This window comes from Lynx canadensis, chromosome A3 (assembly GCF_007474595.2).
Source record: "Lynx canadensis isolate LIC74 chromosome A3, mLynCan4.pri.v2, whole genome shotgun sequence".
NCBI classification, from domain to species: Eukaryota; Metazoa; Chordata; class Mammalia; order Carnivora; family Felidae; genus Lynx; species Lynx canadensis.
This window is the reverse complement of record NC_044305.1, coordinates 89133261-89159859: the sequence shown is the minus strand read 5'-3', so window position 1 is coordinate 89159859 and position 26599 is coordinate 89133261. Positions and strand designations below refer to the sequence as shown.

The following is a 26599-nucleotide window of genomic DNA, read 5'->3' as shown; positions in this document are numbered from 1 at the left end:
TGGACCGGCACTGGCCGAAATGCAGCATCTATAATTACTAACCATTGTTATCATTATTAATAATAAGCCAAGCATTCAAATCATACCCCTGGGCTTTACACACAGGCACGTAGTAGGCACTTAATGGGTGGAAGTAATTGTTTAAAACTCCCATTAGAGCCTATAATTTCCGTCAACCAGTGACGCAGGAGCTCCGGCTGAAATATTGATGTCGTTACTTATTTATTCATCACGCTGCTCCCCACCGCAGTGTCCGCTAAGGGCGAGCCCAGCTCCCCCGCCTTCCGCGGCGCGGTCTCGTTTCATCAGTAGGTCCCCGAAGCGCGCGGAGGTCCGAAGCCGGGGCAGCTCACCGGCTTCCAGCTCGCTGTCGCGGGCCAGTCACGTGCCAGAGCGGGACTCACTTCTGGTTTCACGCAGCATCTTCCCTGGCAGGGACCGGCTGGAGGAGGGTTGGAGCGCGGCTCGAGACGGAGGGGGCAGCGGGGTCCCGCCCCACCCCCACTTGCCCGCGCCAAGAGGATGGCCATTCCAGGAGGGGCGGGCCGGGGCAGTTGCAGGGCAGGGCTTTCGGAGCAGGGACATCTTGAAGAAAGATTTGGGATTGGCCGGGAGACGCGGAGCGGGCTTTTCATACCGGGCAGAGGGTGCCGCGCTCCCGCAAGCGAGGAGGGGTTCCGCGGGTGCCCCCAGGCCGGGGCGGGGCCAATGCCGGAGCCCCGCCCACCCCTCTGCAGTGGCCGCACGCCCCACCCCTTGGTCCCCGTCGGCCCCTCCAGCTCCGGTCGGGTCTGCGGAGGCCAGCGCCGGGGCGCGACAGCCAGTGCCCCCGCTGCACTGCCGCACCGCCGCGCGGGTCTGGGTCGCGGGGCGGGGCAGGGCGAGAGGCGGGGCGCTGACGTCGTGGCGCGGCCGGCGGCCGGGGAGGCGGGGAGGCGGCTGCCGGCTCGGCCCAGCCCAGCCCGCAGCTGCGGCGGCCCGGTGGTGGCGGCGGCGGCGCTCGGAGCCGGCTCCTGACCGCCCTCCGCCCGCTGCCTGGTTCCTCTCACGGTCTCCGTGTCTGCTCCCGCTTTTACCGGCCCTCGTCCGCTGTCGCCTGCCCCGCCATGGCCCTGGTGCGGGACGCCGAGCCGGCGGCTGGGCCCTCCCGCTGGCTACCCACGCACGTCCAGGTGACTGTGCTGCGGGCCCGCGGGCTGCGGGGCAAGAGCTCGGGAGCGGGCAGTACTAGCGACGCGTACACGGTGATCCAGGTGGGCCGCGAGAAGTACAGCACGTCGGTGGTGGAGAAGACGCCGGGCTGCCCGGAGTGGCGCGAGGAGTGCTCCTTCGAGCTGCCGCCTGGTGCCCTGGACGGCCTGCTGCGGGCGCAGGAGGCCGACGCGGGCCCAGCGCCCTGGGCCGCGGGCTCCGCTGCCGCCTGTGAGCTGGTGCTCACCACCATGCACCGCTCCCTCATCGGCGTCGACAAGTTCCTGGGCCAGGCCACGGTGGCGCTGGACGAGGTCTTCGGCGCAGGCCGCGCCCAGCACACGCAGTGAGTGAGGGGCGCCGAGAGCACGGAAACGGTTAAAGGCCTCGCTGGGCGGGGCTGGCGGGGGAGCGGGACCCCGAACCTCGGCCAGGGCTTTGCGCCCTTTGCCGCGCGCTCAAGGGCATAAACCGCTTCTTTGCATTTTGGGTCCCCTTCCGATCGATCCCCTTCCTTGCGACGTTCAATGCTTGGCTGCTGGTGTGTCCTTGGGTAGCCTAGGGGGGAGGTATGATTGGTGGCCTAGCCTTAGGAGTAGATTGCCCGGTAAAGTTCGGAGTGGGATCCAGAGGCCCTTGCACCACGGGAACCTCAAGAAGGAAAATCTTGGGGCCATTCTTAGGGCCTCTGGGCCTGTCTCCCTTTCCTGGAAGGGGAGGGGCACTGCAGGCGCTTGCCCCAAGCCAGGCCCGCAGGGTAGTGGAGAGGCCCACGGCCTCGCCCTGTGGGGGAAGGAAAGGTGCAGTGTTCTACTTGACGGCTAGATTGACCCGAGATGCCCCACCAAATCTGGAAAATGCAGAGGGCATCTGCTTCTTGCCTGGTATTTGGATGGCCTCTGGAACCCTGCCCCTCTGTGTCCCTGTTCTGAAAACAGGAGAACCTCTTAATTAAAGGAAGGAAACCCTTCAGGCAGCCTTCAAGTGTCCTGCCTGTCCTGCTTGAGGTGAAGGCAGCGTCCCAGTTAGTGCACAGCAGGAGATCATCTCCCAGCCACTTCCACCTAGAAGGGCCTGTGTGTTTTTTAATCATTTATTTTGGCAGTGTTTAACCTTCCCTGTGTTAAGATCAAGGCTTCAGACTTGGAGCCCCATTTCCTGTTTGGACTTGGGCAGGATCTGAAAGCCAGTCCCTAGGGCTGAGCACCTGCTGTGGATCATTCAAGGGGTTAACTGGGGTGACACCTCCCCTGGACCCCAGGGACCCTGGATGAGGAGGGTAAAGGGATGGGGGCAGGGGTGTGCCCTAGGTGGGGACAGGTGCTGAAAAGGTTTGCCCACCTGGAATGGCATCTAACTGAGTAAATCTAGGAAACCTTGTTGGAGCAGGTGCAGACCCATATGAGAGCAGGATTTGGTTAGAAAGGATCTGACCTTGAATGTTTTTCAAAACGTGTGGAGGAAAGGGCCTTCATGGCTCTGTGGCCTGGAATGAGAAGCTGGGTAGCATAGGGCAGGTTCAGGGCAGGGCTGTGACCTGACTCCACCTCCCCCCTCCCCTGGCCTTCTCCTCTCCTTTTCTCTGAGTTGCTGCTGTTTGGTTGCTGGGTGTGGAATCATGTGGTATAGTTTGGCCCTTGTTTTGTTTTTTTCCTCCGCTTTTCTGTCCTCTCCTTCCTTTCTGGCTGAGGGAGGCTGTGGGGGTGGGGCAGAAAGCTCTCCTCTGGATCTCTTAGCCCTTTTTTTTCCTGAAGAGGCTTCTGTCCCCAAATTCATTCCACCCCTTTCTTTCCTGCTCCTTCAGCCTCCACCACTCAGCTAATCTGACCAGACTAGTACATGATACCCCTGTACAGGGGGAGACAGAAAGTCTCTAGGCTTGTGGGGAGAGGCCTCTGTGAAGTCCGTGACTTGGGGTGGGGGGAGCTTTGATCTTTTTCAATTTCTGCTCTTGATTTCTTCTTGGTCTTTGGTTCTTCCTGAGCTGTCTGCGCTTGTAGGCCCAGGTGGGCCTGCCTGTTTGCAGCCAAGGACAGTCCCTCTTGGTGAATTTGACTTGCCACCCCTTGATCTGAAGGGAGCCTTAATTTATTTTATAGAAGTCCTCTTTCTCACCAGGATCTTTCTGCACCTACCAGCTGCTTTTCCTCTGTTGCATTGACCTGGGTTATTTATAGAACCTGGAGGGGGCAGAAAGGAGAGGGGCCCTCCTGGTGGGACGAGGAAAAGTCTGTGAAATCTGCCTGATCTTCCAGTAAGCTGGATCTAACAGCATGCCTACTGACAGAGGGTGAGAGCTGCTGCTCCCAACTCTGGTCCCCACCTCCCACTTCTGACTTTAATGGCCACTCCTGGTTGCATATCCTGGGAGCACCCTGGCGTGAGCTGTTAAGACAGTGAGTCTGCACATTTCCCAGTGGAGAGAGGGCAAGATGGAGAGGACCAGGGTGTAGCCTCCTCAGCTTTGAATAATGGTGGAGAACACCATCCACTCTAACTCCAGGAGCCAGTCAGTTGTGGTGGTCTCGTGGAAGGTAGATAGCAGCCCTATGTCACCAAGACAGAACCTGACTGGGGAAGGGCAGCCTCATGGTTATGATGATGAGGCTGTGGAGTTGCAAGAAACAGATTCTAGTCTCAAACTTGCCACCTTGTGGCAAGTCAAATAAACTCTTGGTGCCTCAGTTTTCTCATCCGTCCAATGGGGCTATTACAAGATTGATGTGAGGCATGAAATGAGAGTGCAGGTAAAGCATCTAGATGTGGTTGCTGGTCAGAGAAGAGCAATGATAGTGGAGGGAGGTTGTTGGTAACAGTGTCTGGGTGATGTCCCTGCCCTGTAAAAAACTTTCTCATGTGATGGGGGGAAACAATACAGAACTTAGAAGAGCCTGAGCCTGGGAAAACCCTAGGACCGTGGGTGGCAGAGTGCATCCAGGAGTATGAGAGTGCCTGATGAAATAGGCTGACCCCTTGCAGTCCTTCATTCTCTTTGCTGCTCCAGGTTTGAGAACTAGGGCTGGGCTTGGGAGGCCTCTTGCGGTGCTGTAGCCCGGCTCGGATCAGCTTGTAGCGCTCCCCAGCAGCCTGGGCTGGAGCTGCCCCTGCCCTGTCGGGGAGGCTGGACAGCCCAGTGTTTAAGAACCTGGAGCCTGGGGTTTCACTCCTAGCTCTGTGACTTCCTAGCAGGTGAGTTTCTTAACCCGTCTCCTCATTTCTGCAAAGGTCAGAAAAATAATTATGGAATCGCAGCGTTAAATAAGACAGTGTCTGTAAAAGCTTTGGTGTAGTTGCAGACCTAGAGCAAGGCTTCAAAGTATGGGTGTTGTGGTTATGCTGAGGACCCTGCCTTGTGGGATGATGGTGATGATGGTGACTGGTGCGAGGTGCCTTCACGGCTCCTGAAGCTCCTTTGTCAAGGGGTGCTCTTTGAGGTGAGGGATTTCACTGGAGGCTTCCAAATAATTGAAGAGGAAGTCCTCAAAACATAATTTAACGTAATACAGGAGGAAACTGATTATAGCTGTCTCCCCCCAGTAAAGCCATATATGCATCATCACAAGTCTGAAAATCCTGAGATGTTTCTCCACTATTTCCTCTCTGGTTTTTATCTCTGTACCCTTCCTGGTACTACTCTCCAGTGGGTGCTGTGTATGGAGTAAAAGAGTCCCTGCTGTAAAGAACCCCTCCCCACCCATCCTGGGCCTATTAGATTGATGGTTAGAGCCTGGCCCCTTGGGAAGGCTGAGTCTGGGTTTAATTTGGGTCGGGGCCAGTTTGTTTTTTTTTATCCCAAAGAATAGAACTGTTGGGACCATGGACAGGCTGCTAACTGTGGCACCCTGATAGGTTCTGTTGCATCTGGTCAGACCCATGCCACTGATTTTATGGAGGGCCTTGTGGAGGCCCGTGGCCCAGGACCGCTTAGGTTTGAGACTACAGTATTCTGCCTGGCTGGGCATGGAGACCTGAGATCCCCTTGAGAGTGGTGGGGTTGGGGGCACTGCGAGATGCACCTGAGGGAAAATGCAGCCTGCTGGCCTAGGTTGGGCTGGTGTTTGAGGGCTCCCATTCATCTCTTAGCCTCCAGACAGCCTGTGCATTCCTGTGCCTGTGACCCCGCAGCCTTCTCTCCACCAGTTTACAGATGTGACTGCTCCTCAGGAAGTAGCTGAGGCCATGAGGGTCCTTGGTTTTGGCTCCTGCTCCAACCCCAGACCTGTGGAGCTGCTGGGGAAGTCTGCTTTGGCTGTGGGGGGTGGAGGGGTAGGGTCTGACTCCCACTCCCTGAGTTACGGGTAGTTTTTATTTGGGGTTGCTTGAGCAGCGGTGCTGGGGCAGAGGGGAGGGGTAGGAAGTGACTCCTCCGTCCAACTGGGCGGTTCCTGGCTGGCACAGCAGCTTCCCCTTCCCTCTGCATCTGGCCCTGGGTGGGAACCCCACCTCTGCCCTGTTCTCCTCTCTGAAGCCAGCCGGGGACAGGCATAACTCAGCAGCTCCTCCACTCCAGGCAACCGGAGGGCTCTCCCTTTCCACTGATGGGGGCCGCCGGCTGCACTTGTTATTGTTGGTCCCCTGGTGCCACGACGCTCTTGCCGAAGCTAGATGACTAGCCTGGCCTTGTCCACATTTTCCCTGCCCTTCCTATCCTGTGCCGGGACAGATCATGAACACAATGACAGGAGCTCTCTGGACTCTCTGCAAGTCAGTTTGCTATGTTTTTCCTTGTACAGGGCCAGTCCTCTGCAAAATTGTGTAGTCATGAAGAAGCGTTGGCCCTTTTCACAGCCAAGTGATACAAATCAGTCTACAATGTGGGTCCTTTATATAGCTGGCTGTGCTGCCAGTGAAGGGTCTAACGACTTTGCTTTTGGTGAGCTGCCCGAGGACCCCTTAGGTTATTTCTTCCCTCAGGAAGGATGGCAGCCAGTGAGAAGAGCTGCACTTGGACAGCCCAGTGTTGGTCGGTTGGTCGGGCTGAGGCCTGGGTGTGGGGCTGGGCCCAGGCCTCTCCTTAGTGAAGGGCAAGCCAGCAGGGACTCCGCAGGTTCCATTCCCAGGAGGCAGCACTTCTAGGAGCTGCGCAAGGGAAGGGCTTTGTCACGGGCCACCTCAACCTTCAGCTGACCCAGGGGTTGGGGTGTGGCGGGGAGGGGAAGCACAGCCCTTGATCATGGAGTTGCAATGTCAGAGCTCGAAGAGTGCTTCGATGAGGGGGCTGAGGCTGGGGAGGGGAGAGATACCGACTCAGCTACTCAGCCGCCAGTGGAGGGTGGGGCTCTGCTGGTCTCTGTTAGGCCCTGGCAGCCCGTAGGATTTCGGGCCAACGAAGAGAAGGCATTTGGGGCCCTGTGTGCATCCCAGGGGGTTTTAGTTTGAGAAGGACATTGCTGCTAGGATAGGGTAGGGGGCCTTGGGGCTTATCTATGGGCCTGGAGGAGCAGTCTCATCCACAGGCTTTTCTGGAGTGTCTGGACACTGGGTGGGGTGGAGGGGCTCAGAGGAGGGGAGGGCATGGATATCCCAGCCTGAATGCCAGGAAGGTAATGGCTTTGTTAGGAGGATGAACCGCATATTTTTGGAGAAAGGGCCATAGGCAAGTGCTGTGTTTTCAGGCCTTGCCAGGGAGAACTGGAGATGTTCAGAGCATACAGAGCTGCTGGGCTTGGCTGTGGTCAGGGACACCTCCTTGAGGAAGAGACGAACACTGAAGACCTGTGAGGTCCACCTTGGCAGCATGTAGCAGTCTGTTTCAGGGGGCTGTTATTGCCTTGTTAGGGAGGCATATCATTTACTAAGCCATTTCTTTGTGCTGCCACTGTCCTATGGGCTTGACTTACTGTAGGTCACAGGAGCCCCTTGAGGTATAGGTATTGTTACTCTGTTTAACAAATGGAGAAACTGAGGCACAGAGAGGTGAAGTAACTTCTTTTTTTTTCGCTTAAAATTTTTTTTTAATGTTTATTTTTATTTTTTATTTTCTTTAAAAAAAATTTTTAACGTTTTTTATTTATTTTTGAGACAGAGAGAGACAGAGCATGAACGGGGGAGGAGCAGATAGAGAGGGAGACACAGAATCGGAAACAGGCTCCAGGCTCGGAGCCATCAGCCCCGAGCCTGACGCGGGGCTTGAACTCACGGACCGCGAGATCATGACCTGAGCTGGAGTTGGACGCTTAACCGACTGAGCCACCCAGGCACCTCTTTAGTGTTTATTTTTGAGAGAGCTCATGAGCTTGCATGAGCGGGGGAGGGGCAGAGAGAGAGAGAGAGGGAGATAGAGGATTTGAAGACTCTTGTGCTGACAGCCCAATGCAGGGCTTGAACTGATGAACCGTGAGATCATGACCTGAGCCAAAGTTGGACGCTTAGCCAACTAAGCCACCCAGGCACCCTGAAATGACTTTTCTAAAGGCACACATACATGGCAGGGTCAGGATTTGCACCCAGGCACCCTAGCTTCAGATTCTGTGCTCTTCATCACCACTCTATACTGTCCCCCTCAGTTTTCCCCCATTTCTTTCATGATTTGGTTCTGCATAGGACGGGGGTTCTGCTGCTGCCCTCCTGAAGGTTTCTCTCTCCTCCGCAGGGCCAATCTCTGGGGCTCTGTAAGCATGGCCTGCTTCTCTTGTGTGAGGCCTTGGCTGATTGGGGCGTGTGTGATCTGCAGCTCCAAATCCAGTTATGTCTGTCTCAGGGGCTGGAGGTGTTGTGTGGGACTTTGGGAGGGAGGATATCAGTGTCACCAGAGTGTCTCTCAGGAGCTTGGGGGAGCCTGGGAAGCTCTGCCTTGGCCCTGGACACCCCAGCCCTGGAGAGATTTGCTCCCATTGGCTTGTGCAGTAGAGCAGAGCTTGGGAGCATCACCAGATATAAGACTTCCTGACCTTTCTCAAGAATCACGTGCTTGTTTTGCTGTGACAGAACACTCTGAGCCATCCAGTGCCTCACAGTGATGCAGTCGTTTGCTTTTTTTTTTTTTTTTCTTTTGTTCAATATTTAGGAAGCAATTAGTAGGCAACCGCTGTGCCTAGGTCAGGGCTTTGGAGAAAACAAGAGAAAGAAATGTATAGCCCTTTCCCTAGAAGGGCAAAAATGTGTTTGAAACAAGACTTACCCAGGAAGGATAATTAACCTACAAAGCAGCATACACACATGTGAGAGAAGGAAGGGGTCAGGAGAAGGGTGAATTCAGCAGGGTTGGAGAGATCAGGGTGGCTTTCTGGGGGAGGCAGGTCCTTTAATGATAGCTGAGGCTGTGATGGAGGCTGGGTGAGTTTTTGGGAGGGAGACTTCCCTTCCTGAAGGGAAAGTGAGTGTTCTGGGGCTGGGCCAGGAGAGGGGAGCCAATCTTAGTTTCCTCCGTGCCTCTCTTAGCAAAACAGCTTGACTTTATATTTATTTATTTATTATTATTTTAATATAGTGTTAGTATTTAACATTTTGTTTTATTTTGTGTTTTTTTTTTTAAAGTTTATTTATTTTGAGAGAGAAAGACCACACGTGCTCATGTGGGTGGGGGGCAGAGAGAGAAGGTGAGAGAGAATCCCAAGCGGGCTCCACGCTGTGCCTGCTGTGGGGCTCGTCTCACAAATCATGACCTGAACCGAAATCAATTGTCGATGCTTAACTGACTAAGGCACCCAGGTGCCCCATTATTATCATTTCTTTGAGTAGTTTACTTGGTTCAAATTCTGAAGGTACAGAAGGTGTGCCATGAAAAAATCTCCTTTGCCCTGACCTTAAATCATCCAGCTCCTGTCTTCAGAGGCATGAGTATTGCCAGTTCTTGGGTAACTTTTCAAAGTTATTCTATGCATTTAATGTTTGTCTGCACAAATACAGCGTTCTCCACACACAGGTTTTACCTATGCTCAGACTGACCATCCCACACAGGATGTTTATTTGTCATCTCCACCTATGGTGTGTCTGAACTGGGACCCTGGCAGAGGGGACAGACACTGCTTAGCTTTGTCCCCTATGAGCCAACACTCCTATGTTGGGTGAATATGGGGTTAGGATCAAACTGGAGAGGGGGTGTGGTTAAGTAGAATTTCTTCCTAGTCCCCAACCCCCATTTGACCAAGACCGTCTGAGAGAGGTCATCTTGCTGGTTCTCTCCTTCCTCCTGGACAGAGTCATCACTGTGGGGTCCTGGGCCACCTTGCTCCTAGGGGCTGATGACGGCTTATAAAAGGCCCTTGATAGACAGTGAACCCAAATCTTTATGTGTGGTTTGGCCTACTTTTCAGAGTGCTTTCCTGGCATCATCTCATTTCATTCTTCCCTGTGGGCAGACAAGGTGACCCCCATTTTTACAGATGTGGAGACTGCTGTCTCAGGAGGTGAAATGACTTGTCCAAGGTCACATGACTTGTTAGTGGCAGCCAGATCTCTGACTTGCAAGCCCAGTGCTTTTTCCCCTACCTCGTGCTTTTGGCTGTACACACTTCCTGCTGCTGTGGGGGTGGTTAGACTCGTCTCTGGGCATTTTTATGGCTTTTCCTCTGCCAAGTGAGCATAGTCGCTGGCCAGTCTGAGGCAAGCTGACAGTGACAGGCCTCTGGAGCCTGCAGCAGTAGGGGGCACTAGCTGAGATGTTTGTGCCTAGGAGGGAAGCTGGACCTGGCTGGGCTCTGAGGTGAGTTGAGCAAGCCATGTCCACGGAGGCTGGGGCGGCTCTTGAAGTGACGCTTCTGGGCTCTGAGGACTATTGGTTCTAGAGTGGGTGATAAGAATCATCCCGTGGCCGATAAGAGGCAATATCCTGCCCCAGGACTGCGTCTGGCTTACAGTCTTGCTGTAGATACCAAATCAAAGGGTGGGTTTGATTGTGGGCATGGGGAGCCAGAAGATGGGCCTGAGGGCCCTGCACACGTCATTGTATCTGATAGTATGTGAGGAAGAATGCTTGTGTGGGGTTTTGGAGAGGAGGAAGGGCATCCCATGCAGGAGACTGTGGGGAGGAGGTTTTCCAGCTTCCCTCCAGCTCCCTGAGTAATGACAGTCTTAGTTGGCACCCCTCCCGCCCCTAACGGGAGGCTTTTCTTATTGCTCCCTTTTACAGAGGTGAAATGATTGGTTTAAAGCCACTTAGTAGATCCAGAACTAGAACCTGGATCTCCTTCCTGTCTTCCTGCTATGACCTTAAAATAATTTTTTTTCAACTTATTTTTGGGACTAGCTGAGTCCTTGCCAATTCCATCTCATTTATCCAGCAAGTATTGGAAAGTGTTCCAAATATCAGGCCCCATCCCTGGGTTTGGGGGTAAAAGGTAAGTAGCAGTCCCTGCTGTCATTAAGTACTGAGAGTGCAGGGTGGAGTCACCCTACTGCTAGGGGAGGAAAGGAGGCCCTAGAGGGAGGGCACTCCTAGCCCCTCCCATTGCTCCTGTCCTAGTTTAGGAAATTATTATTATTTTTTTTTACTTCTGCTCTGGACTGTTAGCATAGCTGCTGCTGCCTTTTTATAAACCAGAATGGCAGTTTATTAATTTACGATGAGAAGTAACCGCTGAGGTGTACGGAGTTGCTTGGGTCAGCCCAGCCATGGGACCTGCCTTGGGTTGTGTCAGCTTCCTGCCTGTCGCCCCTGCCTTGTATCTGTGCTGTCCTTGTCCCTGCTGTCCCACGCTCTTCCTACAGCACAGCATCCATCAGGCTGGGTCCTTGTTTTGTACCCCATAGTGCTCTTCAGGGCCCAGAATAAAGTCACAGCCCTTAAGTGCAGTGTTGGAGGCAGTCTCCTACGTGCCCCAAAGCCCCTTTCTGCCTGTCTTTACCTGTCACCACCCTCCCGAAATCATTGTAGTACTCCCCTTTAACTTTCCTATGCAGCTTGTGCACTTTCGTGGTGTTGACCACGTTCCTGATTTATGTGGCTATCTTATTTCCCCACCAAGATGTGAGCTACTTGAGGACTCTCCCTTCTTGTTCCTGGCACATACTTGGGAAATGTTGGGAGGTCTAGCTGAGGCCTCCTATGTCTGGGTGAGAGCCCTGTGCCTCCAAGAGGGATGGTGTTGGGGGCACCTGGGTGGCTCAGTCGGTTAAGTGTCCAGCTTCAGCTCAGGCCATGATCTTGCAGTTCATGAGTTCAAGCCCCATACCGGGCTCTTTGCTGACAGTGCAGAGCCTGGAGCCTGCTTTGGATTCTGTGTCTCCCTCTTTCTCTCTGCCCTTCCCCCACTCTCTCCCTCAAAAATAAATAAACATTAAAAAAAATTAAGAGGGACGGTGTTGGCATTGAGTGCCGGGATCCCACATGCCAGGCCCTGTGCTGAGGTTTGGCCATGAGTGGGCAGGGCTGAGCTCACAGGTCCGCACAAGGCTCAGAGACCAGGAGCAGGGCTCAGTCATAGCATAAGGAAAAAAAGCCTGTGTCCTGGCCTCTGGGGTTTAATGGAAATGCACTGTTAGTCCCAAGTGGGACCAGAAGGACAGTGTAAATGAATCCGTGCTCCCTAACATAACCATAATGCCCTTATCACACACAAAATCAACAGTTCCTTAATAATCATCCAGTATCAGAGTCCATATTCAAATTTCTCTGATATCAGAACTTTTTCTTCCTAGGTGGTTTGCTGAGTCAGGATCAGATAGGGCTCCCATCCTATGCCTGGTTAGACCTCCCAGTGTGACTGTCCCTCCCCCTCTATCTCAGACCCTTGCCTGATAGAACTGGGTCACTTGTCCTTGAGGCTGACACTGTGGCCCTGGCTGAGGAGCTCCTCATGTTGCCCTTCACCTCGGTTCTCCAGCCCCTGAGCACTAGTTGTTGGGTCTGGAAGGCCTGGTCCCCATGCCCCACCTGCTGAAAGGAGTCCTTCCACGTGGGGTGGCTGAGGCAGGTGCCTGGCCTCGCTGTCAGGGTCTCTCTGTCAGTGAGGCCCAGCTTGAGCAGTGGGTCCTGTTAGTCCGACCCAGCCACCATGGTTCCCCATCACCGTGTCACCCAGTGGGTTTAGCATTCATGGATGAGCACCACCTCTGTCCCCAGCTCTGCCTTTTCTTCTGCACCTTTCAGGAATCTGGCATAAGGAAGAGCTTTCCCTCTCAACTCTGGGGTCACTCTCCATAGGAATAGCAGGAATGGCAATTCTTTGCCATTATTTTTCAAGTAGTGATGGCTTTCAAATTAAAAATCCACCCTGCCCCATGATAGTGTGCATGATCCTAGTTATTTACACATCAGGGGGTTCCTGCCAAAGCAGAGATGACAGGGCCTCATGAACCTGGGGATGGTGGAGACAAGGCGGCTCGTGTCTGGGGCTGCAACTCTCTCCAGGGCAAATGATTTACTCTGTACGACATCGCTCGAAATGGCTGATGGCTGGCTTGGAGTAGGAATATGGGGGCAGATAATGTTAAGGATAGATATTTTTGTGTTTTCTCCTGCAGTTTTCTCCAACATTTACTTTCTGGGTTGCAAATCCTCTCCACTCAGAGCCCTGTAGCCCCCATTTATACTAACTTTCTACGTGGGGAGAGTGAAGTCAGGAAAGGAGAGCTGGCTCAGTATATCTTTCTCTCCTTTGTGCTGGCTCCTCACTTTCCCTTCTGGAAGATTCTCCAGCCAGTACATCAGGCCTTTTCGCTTCATTTGCCTCAGAGGGTGGGGTTCGATTCCTGCCACTGTCAGCTTTGCAAGACCCCTCATTCCCAGCCTGGTGGTAGCTGTTCAGTAGTCTGAAGTGAGGCCTGTCTCTGTTGAGGTGGCATCCATAGTCACAAGAGAGAAACTGCATACCTGGTGGGTTATAGCTGTAGCAAAGAAAGGTCAGGTGAGGAGCAACTCTCCAGGAAGTTAGAGATTGTGGTATTGGGGCATGATCAAAACAAGCTTGCCTGCTCCCTAGCTAGCAGGTGCATTTGGCTGTTTTTGTTTTTCTGGAGTCACCTTCACTGGCGTGCAGGGTATTGAGGGTTAGGCTGAGCACTGTAGCGTGACGCTGGAGAGACTCAAGGCCTTGAGCCAGCTTCTGGCCCCTGGCCAGGCCCTCCCATACCCCTGGGTGGGAAATGGGGAGGAGTGCCTGTCCTCTGCTTTGAGATCTCAGCCTAGGTGTTGTGTAGTGGGGCAGGAGGGAAAGACCTGCTTTTTTGCTGCCTTTGCTCCCTCCCTACTCTAGAGCAGATGTTCTGAGTCCTTTTGGTCCCACGGACCCCTTTGGTATCTGGTGAAGCCCGTAGACCCCTTTTCAGAACAACCCCTTCAACTGGATAGAATATAAAGTACACCAATGATATTGAAGTACATTTATCAATATGTGGAAACATTTGTTAAAGTAACATGTCTGTTATCACTATATTAAGTGATGCAGTCCAGTGGTTGTCTAATAGCTTTAAAGTTCAGGAGGCACTTGGGTGGCTCAGTCGGTTAAGCGTCCGACTTTGGCTCAGGTCGTGATCTTGCAGTCCATGTGTTCGAGCCTCGCATCAGGCTCTGTGCTGACAGCTCGGAGCCTGGAGCCTGCTTCGGATTCTGTGTCTCCCTCTCTCTCTGCCCCTCCCCCACTTGCACTGTCTCTCGATCTCTCAAAAAATAAACTTTAAAAAAGTTAAAGTTCAGAGTAGTGATGGATATCAACCATATTTTGTAACATCTGCCACAACTGTCATGGGATGTGAAAATGTCTGGTTTCTCTTGGTAACACACTTATGGGTACTGACTGCTACTATATACCATTACTGTTGGCAAAAACTCATCATTGGCAGAAATACTAAATTTCAGTTAGAGGTTAGGGGAAAGAAAGATGTAACTTGTCTTCCATCTAACACATAACCCTGCCCTAGAGAAATAAGAGGGTGACTTTGGATTCCTTGGTTGGGCAGGGACATGGGGACATGGGTCTCTCTGTGTTGGTTGTACTTGCAGACGGGGGCAGTCTAGTGCAGTGATCAAGGTCAGGGTCTCTGGAGTCAGGGAGCTTGAGTTCACGTCCTGGCTCTCCTACTTACTGAAAAGAACCGTGTGGGGAGCCTGGGTGGCTCAGTCGGTTAAGCGTCCGACTTCGGCTCAGGTCATGATCTCACGGTCCGTGAGTTCGAGCCCCGCGTCGGGCTCTGTGCTGATTTCTCAGAGCCTGGAGCCTGCTTTGGATTCTGTGTCTCCCTCTCTCTCTGCCCCTCCCCCGTTCATGCTCTGTCTCTCTCGGTCTCAAAAATAAATAAACGTTAAAAAAAAAATTAAAAAAAAAAAAAAGAACCGTGTGACTTAACTCATTGGACTTCTCTGTGCCTCCGTGTCTGCATCTGCAAAAACATGTGAGCTGACGCTCGTCTGGCATTTCTCCTGTGCCAGGCCCCATTCTCTGAGTGCTCCACAGATAGCCCACTTGACGTTCCTAGTTGTCTTGTGAGGAGAGCGGGTTGGATATCCGTTACCCCCACATTATAAGTAGGTATGGAAACTGAGGTGTAGAAAGATTAAGTGACCTGTCCTGGGTGGTGGGGCTGGGGCTTAAACCAGGTAGCGTGGCTCCACAGGCCGTGCTTGTACCCACCCTCGAGGTCTGCCCCCCACACCCACCTCCCAGGGCTGTTAAGAGGATTAGTAAGGTATCATGGGAGTGTTGAGTGCATAGTATGGTGCCCAGCACACAAAAAGTGATAAAGGAGAGGTGTAGCTTTCAATGGTGATAAGATTAGTGTCCTAATGATGGGCTAGAATGTGGTCAACACCCAACCTCCCTCACCTTCACCGACCTCCATTCACTGGGTTGGGCACTTCCCAGATCTAGCCCAGTGCCTTCTCTCCCAAGGAAGTGAATGAGATTCTTCACTCAGAAATGGGGGGTAAGGCTGTTAGGATTAAAGAAGGCCCCTTTTTGGAACTGTCCCCTTTAAGCCTGGCACCTGTGGCTCCTGCACTTGGAGGGCTCCTATTGGGGATGGGAGGCAGGGAGCACTCCCTTGCTTTCCAGGAGCTCCTGGTCTCATGGGTAAGACCCATGGGTTTGTAATGAGAGAAACGTTACACAATTATTCAATTGTGAATGGGGACAGATAAGTTCCAAAGTCAAATCCTAGATTAATTTGTTCATTCACTGAACAAATATTTAGATGTCTGCTGTTTTTAAGCGCGGGGGATGCAGAGATGAACGGAATACAGTTGCTGCCTATAGAGCAGGGGAGGACAGACGTCTCATCATTGTACTGTGTAGGACACACACACACACACACACACACACACACCCCCGCACGTGGGATGTCCAGTACTACTAAGTACACTGAAGAAACAGAATAAGGCATGTGCCCTGGGGGTACTAGGGAAGACTGAGGAGGTGCCGATGAACGGACACCTGATGTGAGTGAGTGAGGGAACCGTGGCCTGACGATCTGGGAGGATCAAGTGTAGTGGCCTTGGGCTCAGGGACATCAAGAAGGTGAGTGTGGGATGAGTGGTGCAGAGCGTCAGAGGAGCCAGGACCCAAAGATGGGACCTTTCTACCATTCTGAGGAGCAGGGTGTTTTGTGCCTATTTGCCGGTGGAGCAGGGATGGTAGGGAGTTGTCCTGTCCAGCGGGGAGATCGTGGTGGACTGGACTGCAGGGTGACAGTGGTGACACGGGTAGAATTCTGGATATAATTTGCACATAGAACCAGCAGAGTTCAAAGTTCAGATGTGGGGTGCGAGGTGGGGGAGAAGAGACAAAGATGGTCCTGGGTTTGGGGACTGAACAAATGATATGTGAGGGCTAACTGGGGCACCATTATTTGGGTCATAAGCTGCATTTGGGGCTGATAAGAACTGACAATGAGTCAGGTGTGCCTGGGCCTGTGTGTCACAGCCCTTACTGCCCCCGGTCTCTGACAGGACCTGCCCTGACCTGGGCATGTGTGAGTTGGACATCAGCCCTAGGTTGGCTCACCGGGTGCTGGGCATTTCCAGTTATGGTGTGTGGCAGCTGTTAGCCCAGCAACATTCCCTGATAAATAGGTGGAGAGCTGGGTACCGCGGGCCGGGAAGCCCCACTGACAGGAGTAACTAAGGTCGTAATCTTGGGAACAGGTGAGGCAACTAGCCCCCTACCCCTTCCATCCCACCTTTGTCCTCTGTCCCTGGGGTGTGGGGGGAGGCAGAGCAAGAGGCTGAGTGCCAAGTCCTAAGTCCAAGCTGGCCCTGCTGAACTTTTGTCAGCCTGAGGGAGCTTGTGGGAGGTCTGGCTGATGAGCAAGGGGCCTTGAAGGCTTCTCCATGGTTCTGTCCTCCCAGGAATTCTGGACTCTGATGGCCACTGGGGGAGGCTGGGCTGCCCTCAGATAGGGTTTTAATGGCCTGCAGACAGGACAAAGCCCCAAGGTTCCCTCAGTGACCATTCCAGGGTGTCGGAATCCTGACATTCTCCTGGGATTGTGCCAGCATCTGTGGTATATGTCCAGGAATTTTCCAGCCTCTGTTGCTGGACAGGGTGTCCAGAGGCCTGAGTGTTTGCATTCAGTTTTATGAGAAATGTTACATCTTAAAGGTCAAGGGCGTGGGCTGAGAGTTCAGCATCCTCATGTTCAGGTTCCAATCCATTGCTTACCCGCTGTGTGACTCAGGCAAGTGACAGACCTTCTCTGTGGGTTAGTTTCCTCATCTACAGAATGGAGAAAATGGACCCCGCTTCCTGGACTGTGTGGGTAGTAAAGGAGGTACAGAACCTTGGACATGAGCGTGCCGCACGTCTCCCCCTCTCACGTGTGGTCCACAGCAGCATGGGCATCCCCGGAAGCTGGGTGGAAATGGAGCCTCTCAGACGTCCGTGGCCTCAGATCTGCATTTTAACCAGACCCAGTGATCCTTTTGCACTTTGCAGTTCGGGAAGCGCTGATGTATGTTACTCCTGAAGCGCAGCATTGTAGCTGTGCATCTCTCTTCAGGGACAAGGAGTTTCCTCTTACTCTTCCTTCTCGTTGGTGCCCATCATGGGTAGACATACCTGGGGACAAGTCCCAGATAATGATCGTCACTGTCAAACCCTCGGCTCCTGCGTGTGTGCTGCCTGGGCCTTGGAGACTTCAGATGCCCCACCCACCTTGACCCTCACACTGTCTGAGAGTAAATGGGAAGCATTGGCTCCGCACTGACCAGGGGTCCAAGAGGGTGGCTTCCACTGGATGGCTGAGGACACGGAGGTTTAGGGAAGTAACCTGGTAAGTGGTGGGGGCCAGGGTGTGCACTCAGGATGCAGAGCCCAGCTCTTAGCCACCATGCTTTGCTGCCATGGGCATCCAGATGAGAGCTCCAAGCAAGGGGTGGGTGGAGCAAGAGGGAAAAGAGAGGGAGTGGAGGCAGGGAATCACTGAGAGCTTGTAACATCTCAGAATTTACCGCCATGCGCTATTTATTTACTTTGTAGCTGTGTACCCTGGGGGTTACTCAGTAAGTATCTGCAGGGAACCCAGTCCTGCTAGGGAGACCTTGAGCACCCAGAATATGACAGGACTAGGTAGCTGTGGAGCAGACTGCAAACAGATCTGGTTGTGGAGTGAGTTTGGTTCAGAGTGCCTGTGCCTGGTCAGAAAGAGGAAGAATTGGGCTGGCCCAGGATGGTGGCAGCTGCGAGATCTTCCTAGAGGAGGTGGGACTGGAGCTGGGCCACAGGACCCTGTAGGCACATTCCCCGTGGGAACCCCGCTTTGTGGGGATGAGATGCCCAGTGGGATCTGCTGCGTGTGGGGCTCTGTAAAGAGAGTCTCCATCGTTTCACTGAGGGATCATCAGCCCGTGTCAGCAATGTCTGTGGCCTTCTAGCCTCCAGTGGACCGTGTGCCACAGGGTCTGGCAGGTCTGGGATTTTCTAGGGGCCATCTGGATAGGCAGGAGGAGGAAGCAGAAGCAAGGGGTCGAGGAGAGGGATGTGGGCTTTGTCTGGGAGCTGGTGGTTATGTGGCCTTGCCATCCCAGCTGGTGTGGGTCATACTCTTTGGAGAAGGCCTGCTCTGGTTGAGTCCCAGGACACCCAAGGTGCCTGGCAGGGTCCAGTTCAGTCCTGCCCTGGACTGGTAGGGAGGTAGATGGGTGACAGTGGCTGGGGTCCAGAGGCAGCCTCACTCTGCTCTGGATGGGGGAGTCTCAGAAAATGGTAAGGAAAGTCTTTCCTCTTCACTCCTGGCCTTCCTGAAAAGCAGGTCAGAGACAGACAAGCAGACAGACAGACACAGACCCAAATTCCCTGGGGAAGAGCAGGAGAAGCAGAGGTGACCTTATGTGGGGGTAGGGAAGGGCAGGGAACAAGGATCCTTTAGGCAGAGGACCTAAGCCTCCCTGTGGTCTAATGATGCAAGCTCCCTTCATCTGAAGGGTGGGAGGGGAGAGGCCAGCAGCCTGTTCTGTGGCTCAAGCAACTGAGGAGATAAGATAGGAACAAGCGTTTTCTTTGGTCTCTTTTTCCTATTGTGACAGTAATATATATATATATATATATATATATATATATATATATATTCCTTATAAAAAATTCAAACTGGACAAAAATACTCAATGGAGGCGGTCATTGTTCCCTGCAGCCTCACCCCCCACAGATAGCTACTGTTCATCCTGCGATGTGTGGAGTGTGACCAGCTGGGACTGAGGGCCCCTGACCTTTATGCCCCAGCAAAGGATGTCTGTACTTGCCGATTCCAGTTACTCAGAGCTAGTGGGTTTGGGGTGGAGTCCACACAGTTCTTTTTCTCCACCTCCCAGGATCTTCTGTGCTAGATAGGGCCTGGTCTAGGTTTGGAGAAAGTGACTAGGGCCCGGCCTTTAAAGAGTCGGAGTGTCAGGCTCAGGGTGGGCACTGGCTTGAGAAAGTAGGGGTGTGAGGATGTCAATGCAAGCTGGTTTGTTTTTCTAGTAACCCTCCCCTCTTGCCCCCAGACACATCCTCTCACACATGCCTTTGATCTCTCAGCTCTCTCTCTTCTCCCCACACTTCTCCCTCCTCCTCCTGCCCCTGCATACTGTGAGAGCATGGAGACGTGCATGCACACTTTGAGCAGGGTCCTCTGTCCTGCCTGCCTGTGCCACCGTCTGCCCTGATGCAGCCTGCCTGGTGGATGGTTTAGGAGGGAAAACCAGTGGCCCTGGCTCACTGCACTTGGGCCATTGCGTGGGTCACCTAGGACAGGACAGGCGCATAGCTCATAATGGGCACACAAGGGTGCAGTCATGATGGACTCTCCCAAAGGGGTGCACCTGCACGTGGCCTGGGAAGACGTTTTTTCATACAGAAGATGCCCCACTCCCAACCCGTTTATGTCTGTGAGAAGCTGAGAAGCTCGGGGAGCTGGTGCCGTGGGGTAGGCAGATCTCAGGGTTGGGGGTGACCACCATTGCACTGACTGAGGCATGTGGGGGGGTTGTAGGGTGTGTGGTGTGTGTATGTGTGTGGTGTGGGAGGGGTGTGTGGGGTGCAGTGTTGGGGGTGGTGGTGGTGGTGGTGGGTGGGACAGTGGGTAGTATGGAGTATATGTGGATGTAGTATATGTATGTACTGCGGGACTTTGAACCCTTCAGTGACCAATCTGACCATCTCTACCAGGTCTCATTGTACCTTCATGCCTGATTGGCTGGGTCTAGAATCCTAGGCTGGAAAACTTTTCCCTCAGAATTCTGAAGGCATGATTCCATATGTACCCAATGTTGCTAGTGAAGATCCAATGTTACTCTGATTCCTGAACATATCAACCTGTCTTCCCTATTTGGAAGTTCCCAGGGTCTCCTTTATTTTAATTTGATTTAATTTAATTTAATTTAATTTAATTTTAATTTTATTTATTTTAGAGAGAGAAAACGTGTGTGTGTGCACGAGTAGGGGAGAGGGGCAGAGGGAGAGAGACAGAGAATCTTCAGCAGGCTCCACCCTCAGCACAGAGCCTGACGCAGGGCTTGATCCCACGACCCTGAGATCATGACCTGAGCTGAAATCAAGAGTCAGACTCTCAACCTACTGAGCCACCCAGCCCCTGGGCTCTCCTTTTTATACCTGGTATTCTGAAACCTCACAGTGAGACCTGTTGGCTGGGTCTTTATTCATCGTGCTACGTGCTTATGGGCCCCTGTGTGCTGATGCTCATGTCCTTCAGGTCAGGAAAACTTCCTTGTGTTATTTCTCGCACTTTGTGCTCTCTGTTCCCTCCCTCTCCCCCCCTCTCCTTTTTTAAATGTATACAGTTTTTTTTTTTTTAAAGAACAGTTTTTGATTTACAGAAAAACAAATGGACGGTACAGGCAGTTCACATACACTCCCTAACTCTGATCCCCATCCCGTTCCCCATTTCCTCTGTTGTAACATCTCACATTAGTGTGGTACATTTGTTACAACTGATGAACCAGTACCAATATAATATTATTAACTAGAGCCTGTAGTTTACATTAGAGGTCACTCTCTGTGTTTTAGATTCTACGGGTACTGACAAATACATAATGACATGTGTTTACCATTACAGTATCACACAGAATAGTTTCACTGCCCTAAAAATTCCCTGTGAGTTGTTGATTTTCAGCTTGTTCAGCCTTTTTCCTGTCTTGTGGATTGGAGAGAGGCCTCCCAAGCCCTTCACACATGGAAGAAGACTCCCTCATCTTTCTTGACTCTCCAGTTACTTGGTGGTGAAACTCCTTGACTGACCTCCAGTCATCGCCTCATCTTTGTTCTACTTTCTGGGAGATTTCCCCCAACTTGTCTGGAACACATCCTCTGAGGGTTGTGTTTAGCTCTTCTACGCTAGGGAGGTTAGACATTCTGGGTGTTGGTGTGAGAAAGGGGGCCGATTTTTAGTCACTCCTATCTTCAGCCCTGCACCTGAACCCATCTTGGCCTCCCTACGTCCAGAACCTTTCTGGTTCAGTTTCTCTGCAGAATCTCTCTGCTCACATCTGTAGGAGATGGGACGGGGTGTGGCCCGCTGAGCAGAATGGGAGAGGGACCTGGGTGGACCTCCGGGCAGACTCCTCGGAGTGCGAGTGGTCTGGAGGAGGATTTGGGCAGCAGAGGAAGAGCTCCGTGCACAGCGCTCCCCTGTGCAGTCCTCATGTGTGTGAGGGGTCTCTCTGGAAGTGTGTGGTGGGCAGAACATGGGCTTTGGAGAGGTGAAAACCTGGCTCTCGGTCTCCTCTGTCCTTCCTGGCTGCTTGTTCTTGGACGAGTTACTTTACTGCTGAGCCTTGACCTCCTGATGTGTAAAATCAGGGTGGCGGCCCCCACCCCCTAGGCGTGTTGTAAGGTGTGAGTGAGCGTCAGATGAAAACCCTTGTATTCCATTGTGGCACACACACAATGCTCAGCAGGTGCGTGTGTTCCTTCCCTTCCCTGGGTCTATTGAGGTCTCCTTGAGGCCACTTTATGCCATAGTGTGCCCCCCCCCCCGCCGTCTTGCAGAGGTATTCCTGGTGGGGCTCGGATGAGTCAGTAAGTGAATGAGGTAGGGGTGCCTGTGTACATGTGTTCCTGGCCCTGGGCCTCTGGATGAGCTGTTTTTTCCTGGGCTCACTAGTGGCTTGGAGCAGAGCTTTGGCCGGGACTAGCCAGGGGAGATGATGTAAACAGGGAAAAATGTAAGTAGGTCTGTCTATACCAGGGGCCTGGAGGGTTAAGAGACCTCTCCACACCCAGTCTCACCCCTCTGGGCCTCAGAGTTGCAGATGTATGCAGGGAGGGGGAAGAGGGGGGATCTCTGAGCTTCAGGGAAGGGGGATGGGAGGGTGGCATGGAGTGGTAACCGCTGCCCTGCCCAGTAACACCCAGGAGATTCCCCTACACAGGATGTGGTTTCCTTCATCATGGAAAAGCTGTAGATAGTTTCTCAGCTCTGCCTGTGGCTGGGAAGGCTGGGCCTGTGCGTCAGGGCAGGAGCCTGGTGGGGGGGGGCGGGCTCCTTGTGCTGTGACCACAGCTGCCTCCCACCCCCTTCCCGCAGGTGGTACAAGCTGCACTCCAAGGCGGGCAAGAAGGAGAAGGAACGTGGAGAGATCCAGGTCACCATCCAGTTCACTCGCAACAACTTGAGCGCCAGCATGTTTGACCTGTCCATGAAGGACAAGCCGCGGTCCCCTTTCAGCAAGATCAAGGACAAGATGAAGGGCAAGAAGAAGTATGAGCTGGAATCTGCCTCCGCCATCCTCCCAAGCAGCGCCCTGGAGGACCCTGAGCTGGGCAGCCTGGGCAAGATGGGCAAAGCCAAAGGCTTCTTCCTGCGCAACAAGCTACGCAAGTCCTCCCTGACGCAGTCTAACACCTCACTGGGCTCGGACAGCACCCTGTCCTCGGCCAGCGGGAGCCTGGCCTACCAGGGCCCGGGCGCCGAGCTCCTTACACGCTCGCCCAGCCGTAGCAGCTGGCTGTCCACCGAAGGGGGTGAGTGAGGGCTGAGCGCCCCAGGGCAGGGGGTGGGGAACAGAGGGACAAGGAGGGTGGTGGGGGAAGGCCCCCTGCCAGGAACCAGGGCTTCTCTTCCTGCTGCCAACCCCATGGGGTGCTTCCTTTACAGGCAGGGACGCTACCCAGTCCCCCAAGTTGCTCACCCACAAAAGGACCTACAGTGATGAGGCCAGCCAGATGCGAGCGGCTCCACCCCGATCCCTTCTGGACCTCCAGGGCCACCTGGAAGCTGCCTCCCGCTCCTCGCTCTGTGTCAATGGGAGCCACATTTACAACGAGGAGCCTCAGGCCCCCCTGCGGCACCGCAGCTCCATCTCGGGGCCCTTCCCACCCTCCAGCTCCCTGCACAGTATGTCTTCCCGGCCTGCTGAGGAGGGGACTCGGCCCGCAGATGACCCCGTGGGCAGAGGTAGCCGCAGCACCAGCAGCTCAGAGGTGCTGCCCGGACAGGAGGAGCTGAGCTCTCAGGCCAAAGTGTTGGCCACTGGGGCCAACCGCTCTGGAGAGGAAGAGGGGGCCCGGCTCCCAGAGGGAAAGCCAGTACAGGTTGCCACACCCATGGTGGCCTCCTCCGAGGCTGTGGCCGAGAAGGAAGGAGCCCGGAAGGAGGAGCGGAAGCCCCGGATGGGCCTCTTCCACCACCACCACCAGGGGCTGAGTCGGAGCGAGTTGGGGCGCCGTGGCTCTCTGGGGGAGAAGGGGGGTCCCACGCTGGGGGCCTCCCCCCACCACTCATCCAGCGGGGAGGAAAAAGCCAAGAGTAGCTGGTTTGGCTTCAGAGAAGCCAAGGAACCGACTCAGAAACCCAGGTACGTCCTTGGCAAAACCAGCTTTGCTCCTTGGGAAGGATGCTGGGGTATTTGCAGCCTGGACCCTGGGGCAGGGAGAATGGAGCAGATGGGGCCCTTGGGCAGGCTGCTGGGGCTCTGGCTTTGCATGGTTGAGTTGGGGGAGGGTGCTGTTTCCCTAAGCCAGGGCTCGGTGTTGGCACATGGACACAGGTGAGTTGCAAGGGCACAGCGCTTTGGGGGCCCTGCGGATTGAGGAGTCCAGTCTCCTGCTCATGGGTCTTGCTTCTTAGTTGGCACGCCTACCCCCTGAGGGAGGGGGAGAAGGGAAGAAAAGCAGGAAAGGCTATTTGTGTGAATTCTTTGCTTTCCAACTTCTACCTCTTGCCCTTTGGCCTCAAGGCCAGGAAGCCTTGGCAGGTGGAGAGGCAGGACGGGGCCTGTACCTCATACCCTCCACCTCCATCCCAGCTGTTCCCTGTTGGCTCTGTGACCTCTTCCCCCTGAGCGATGGGAGCCAAGTCGTTGATGCCCCCCTCCTCTTTTCGTACACTCACCCCCCCCCCCCCAGTTATGCTCCTGGGCTGGCAAGGGGCTGTGGACAACTCCCTTAAAATCTGTGACCTACCTTCTGTCCATGAAGACTGTTAGGGCTCTGGCCCTCACTGTCATCCTTGGTCTTGGGGTATGGCAAGTGCTGATGGCTATTCTGTTGTGAATGTGCCAAGTCCCACCCATGAGAGCGATGCGGGAGTCCTTGAGCTCAGGCTCTGGCAGAGCTCTCAGAAGGGTTCTGGTACTAATTAGGATTCTGTACCTGGTTCCACTGTGGGGACTGGTTTCCCACACATCCAAGGAATTCTCTGACACCAGCTTGATGTCCTACATTCAACTCAATTCTGACACTATTTACCCAGAGATAGCATCAGACCCCACATAGGCTCAGTCCTACAGGACTGACCTACAGGATTGACTCCCCCGCCCCCCCCCCCCCCCGCCCACTTCGGATGCCTGTCACAAGTCCCAGTTATCACCTGTGCTACTGACCAACCAGCTGTAGATCAGAGGTTCCAGTGACCATCTCCCTACCCCCTTCCTTGGGTTTGGTTATTTTGCTAGAGTGGTTCACAGAACTCGGAAACACTTTGCTTACTAGATCGCTCTTTTATTATAAATGGCTATAACTCAGGAACAGCCTGATGGAAGAGATACATAGGACAAGGTATGAGGAAAGGGCGCAGGACTTCCATGCCCTCTCCCAGCATGCCACACCCCCAGCATCTCCACATGTTCACTGGCCCCTGAAACTCTCAAACCCCATTCTTTGGAGTTTTTATGGAGACTTCATCACACAAGCGCTTATGATTAAATCATTGGCCGCTGGTGATCAACTCAACTTCCAGCTCCTTTCTCCTCTGCAGAAATGAGGGTGAGACTGAAAGTTCCACCCTTCTGTTCATGGTTGGTTCCACTGGCAACCAGCCCCCATCCTTAGGGGCTTTTTAAGAGTCACCTCATCCACACAAACCCAGTTATGGTAGAAAGGGACTTGTTACGAATAACAAGATGCCCATTTCACTTTTATGGCTCTGAAGCATTTCAGGAACTGCAGACAAGAGACCAAATATTAAAAGATGCTCTTATCGCTTAGGAAATTTCAAGGGTTTTGGAAGCTATGAGCCAGAAACTGTGGATGAAGACCACATATATATGAGAAATATACGATTGGTCATTCAGATGACCAAATCGCCCACACTGGCCCTTTGACTACTCCTCACTCTGACCATCGGAGGCTGCTGCATTGTCCAACAGGGTGTAGGGAGGGCCACCAGGCCTAGGTCCTAGGAGAAGATGTCTCCCCCTTCACAAGGGGGCAGGCCCTGGACAGGCAGTGTCTGTGGCAGCTCCAGCCAGTGTGGTCGGGCCGCTGTTTCTGCCCTCAGTGAGCCTGCCCCTCCCCTGTCCACGGGTCTGTGGGCAGGAGGTGGGGTGTGAAGGCTGGGCACAATGAGGAAGGGTTGAGAGTGGGCCCTACAGCCGTTCCCCAGCAGAAGGGAGAGGACTCCTGCAGTCCTGGTTTTTCTCTTTCCCAGTGGAATTCGAGTCCACGGAGAAGGGCAGGGAGAGGGCTCAGGCCTGGCCGCCTGGCAGCCCCCAGGATGCCTCACACATGGACAGGCGGGGGTTGGAGCAGTCCCTGGGTGATGCTACCCTCTGCATCCCCTGCTATAGGTATATCAGCTTCTGTCCCCGCTGCCCAGCCCGTACTCACCAGAGCCCAGGGGAACTGCTGGCCACCTGCAGTGGAGGGAAGATAAGGAAAAAGGGGAAGGGCCTGTCTCAGAAGCCCACGCTGAGCCTATAGCCCTGTGACAACTTAGAGATATTTATGGGTGGTAGTCTGGAAGGTGGTGGCAGGAGACCTGGGCAGGGCATTTGCTGGGAGGAGCTAGGGTGTCTGGGTCAGATGGAACACAGGCCATGGGCTCAGTGCTATTGTCTGTGGGGCATCTCTGGGCCTTTTCCAGGGCAGACAATTGCTCATGAGGTCATTTCTGTTCATGTGCCCAGGCTTTGGGCTCAGACCCCTGCAGGCCATGACTTTGATGTTGTCATCACTCCTGCTTAAGCCTATTTTCCTAATCCTGGGTCTCTATGTCTCCCAGTGGCCCTTCAGAGTCCAGAGAAGTTGGCTCACTTATAGACATGAGAAAGCTGAGGTTTGTGCCCTTCTCCTTGAATTCTGAGCTTGTCCTCACCAGGATGGAGGCCATCCAGGCATTTCTGCCCTTTGGAGGCTCATTTGAGGGCATAGGCCACCAGAGCTGGCCCTGTGGCCTTGCATCCAGGCTGGGTGGGGTGGGAAGGCTGTTTTTTGGGTCAAGTGGCCTAATCTGGACAGGTGTGAAACCCGGACAGTGAGTCCGTCGGCATCACCCTGGCCCTGGGCCTTGACAGAGCCAGGAAGGTGGTCTGGAAGAAATGAATGTTGGCACTTGCCCAGAGGGCTTGCTCTGGGCTTTTGAGGAGAGAATGAGGTCAGATACCCAGAACTGGAGTGACCAAAGGTAGCTTCAGGCCCCCAGTGGGGCTCCAGAGTCTGTCTACAGGCTCAGAGGTTCGGGGCACCTGTGCCCCCCCGGGGCTACCATTGCAGACTGCTGGGTGTTCCTCACTGGGAAGGGCAGCAGCGCCCTCTAGTGCTCCCACGTGGCACTGGTGCCCCAGGGAGAGGCCGGAAGCAGTATGAGTCGGATGTGCAGTCTC

The 26599-nt window shown here is 53.8% G+C and overlaps 1 protein-coding gene across 3 annotated transcripts in view; it reads left to right on the top strand.

Annotated features, from left to right (window-relative positions):
• Nucleotides 1–963: 963 nt before the first annotated feature.
• The window catches only part of RAB11FIP5 (RAB11 family interacting protein 5), a 38061-nt gene continuing 12425 nt past the window's right edge, over nucleotides 964–26599 (top strand). For 2 of the 3 annotated variants that reach the window (XM_030310843.1, XM_030310841.1), the window contains exons 1-3: nucleotides 964–1537; nucleotides 22084–22520; nucleotides 22654–23353. In XM_030310843.1, coding sequence (XP_030166703.1) covers nucleotides 1107–1537; nucleotides 22084–22520; nucleotides 22654–23353 — 1568 coding nt within the window. In that variant the 5' untranslated portion in view covers nucleotides 964–1106. Of the gene's footprint in view, nucleotides 1538–19200; nucleotides 19465–22083; nucleotides 22521–22653; nucleotides 23354–26599 lie in introns of those variants that run through there. The other variant, XM_030310842.1, reaches the window with a different exon arrangement.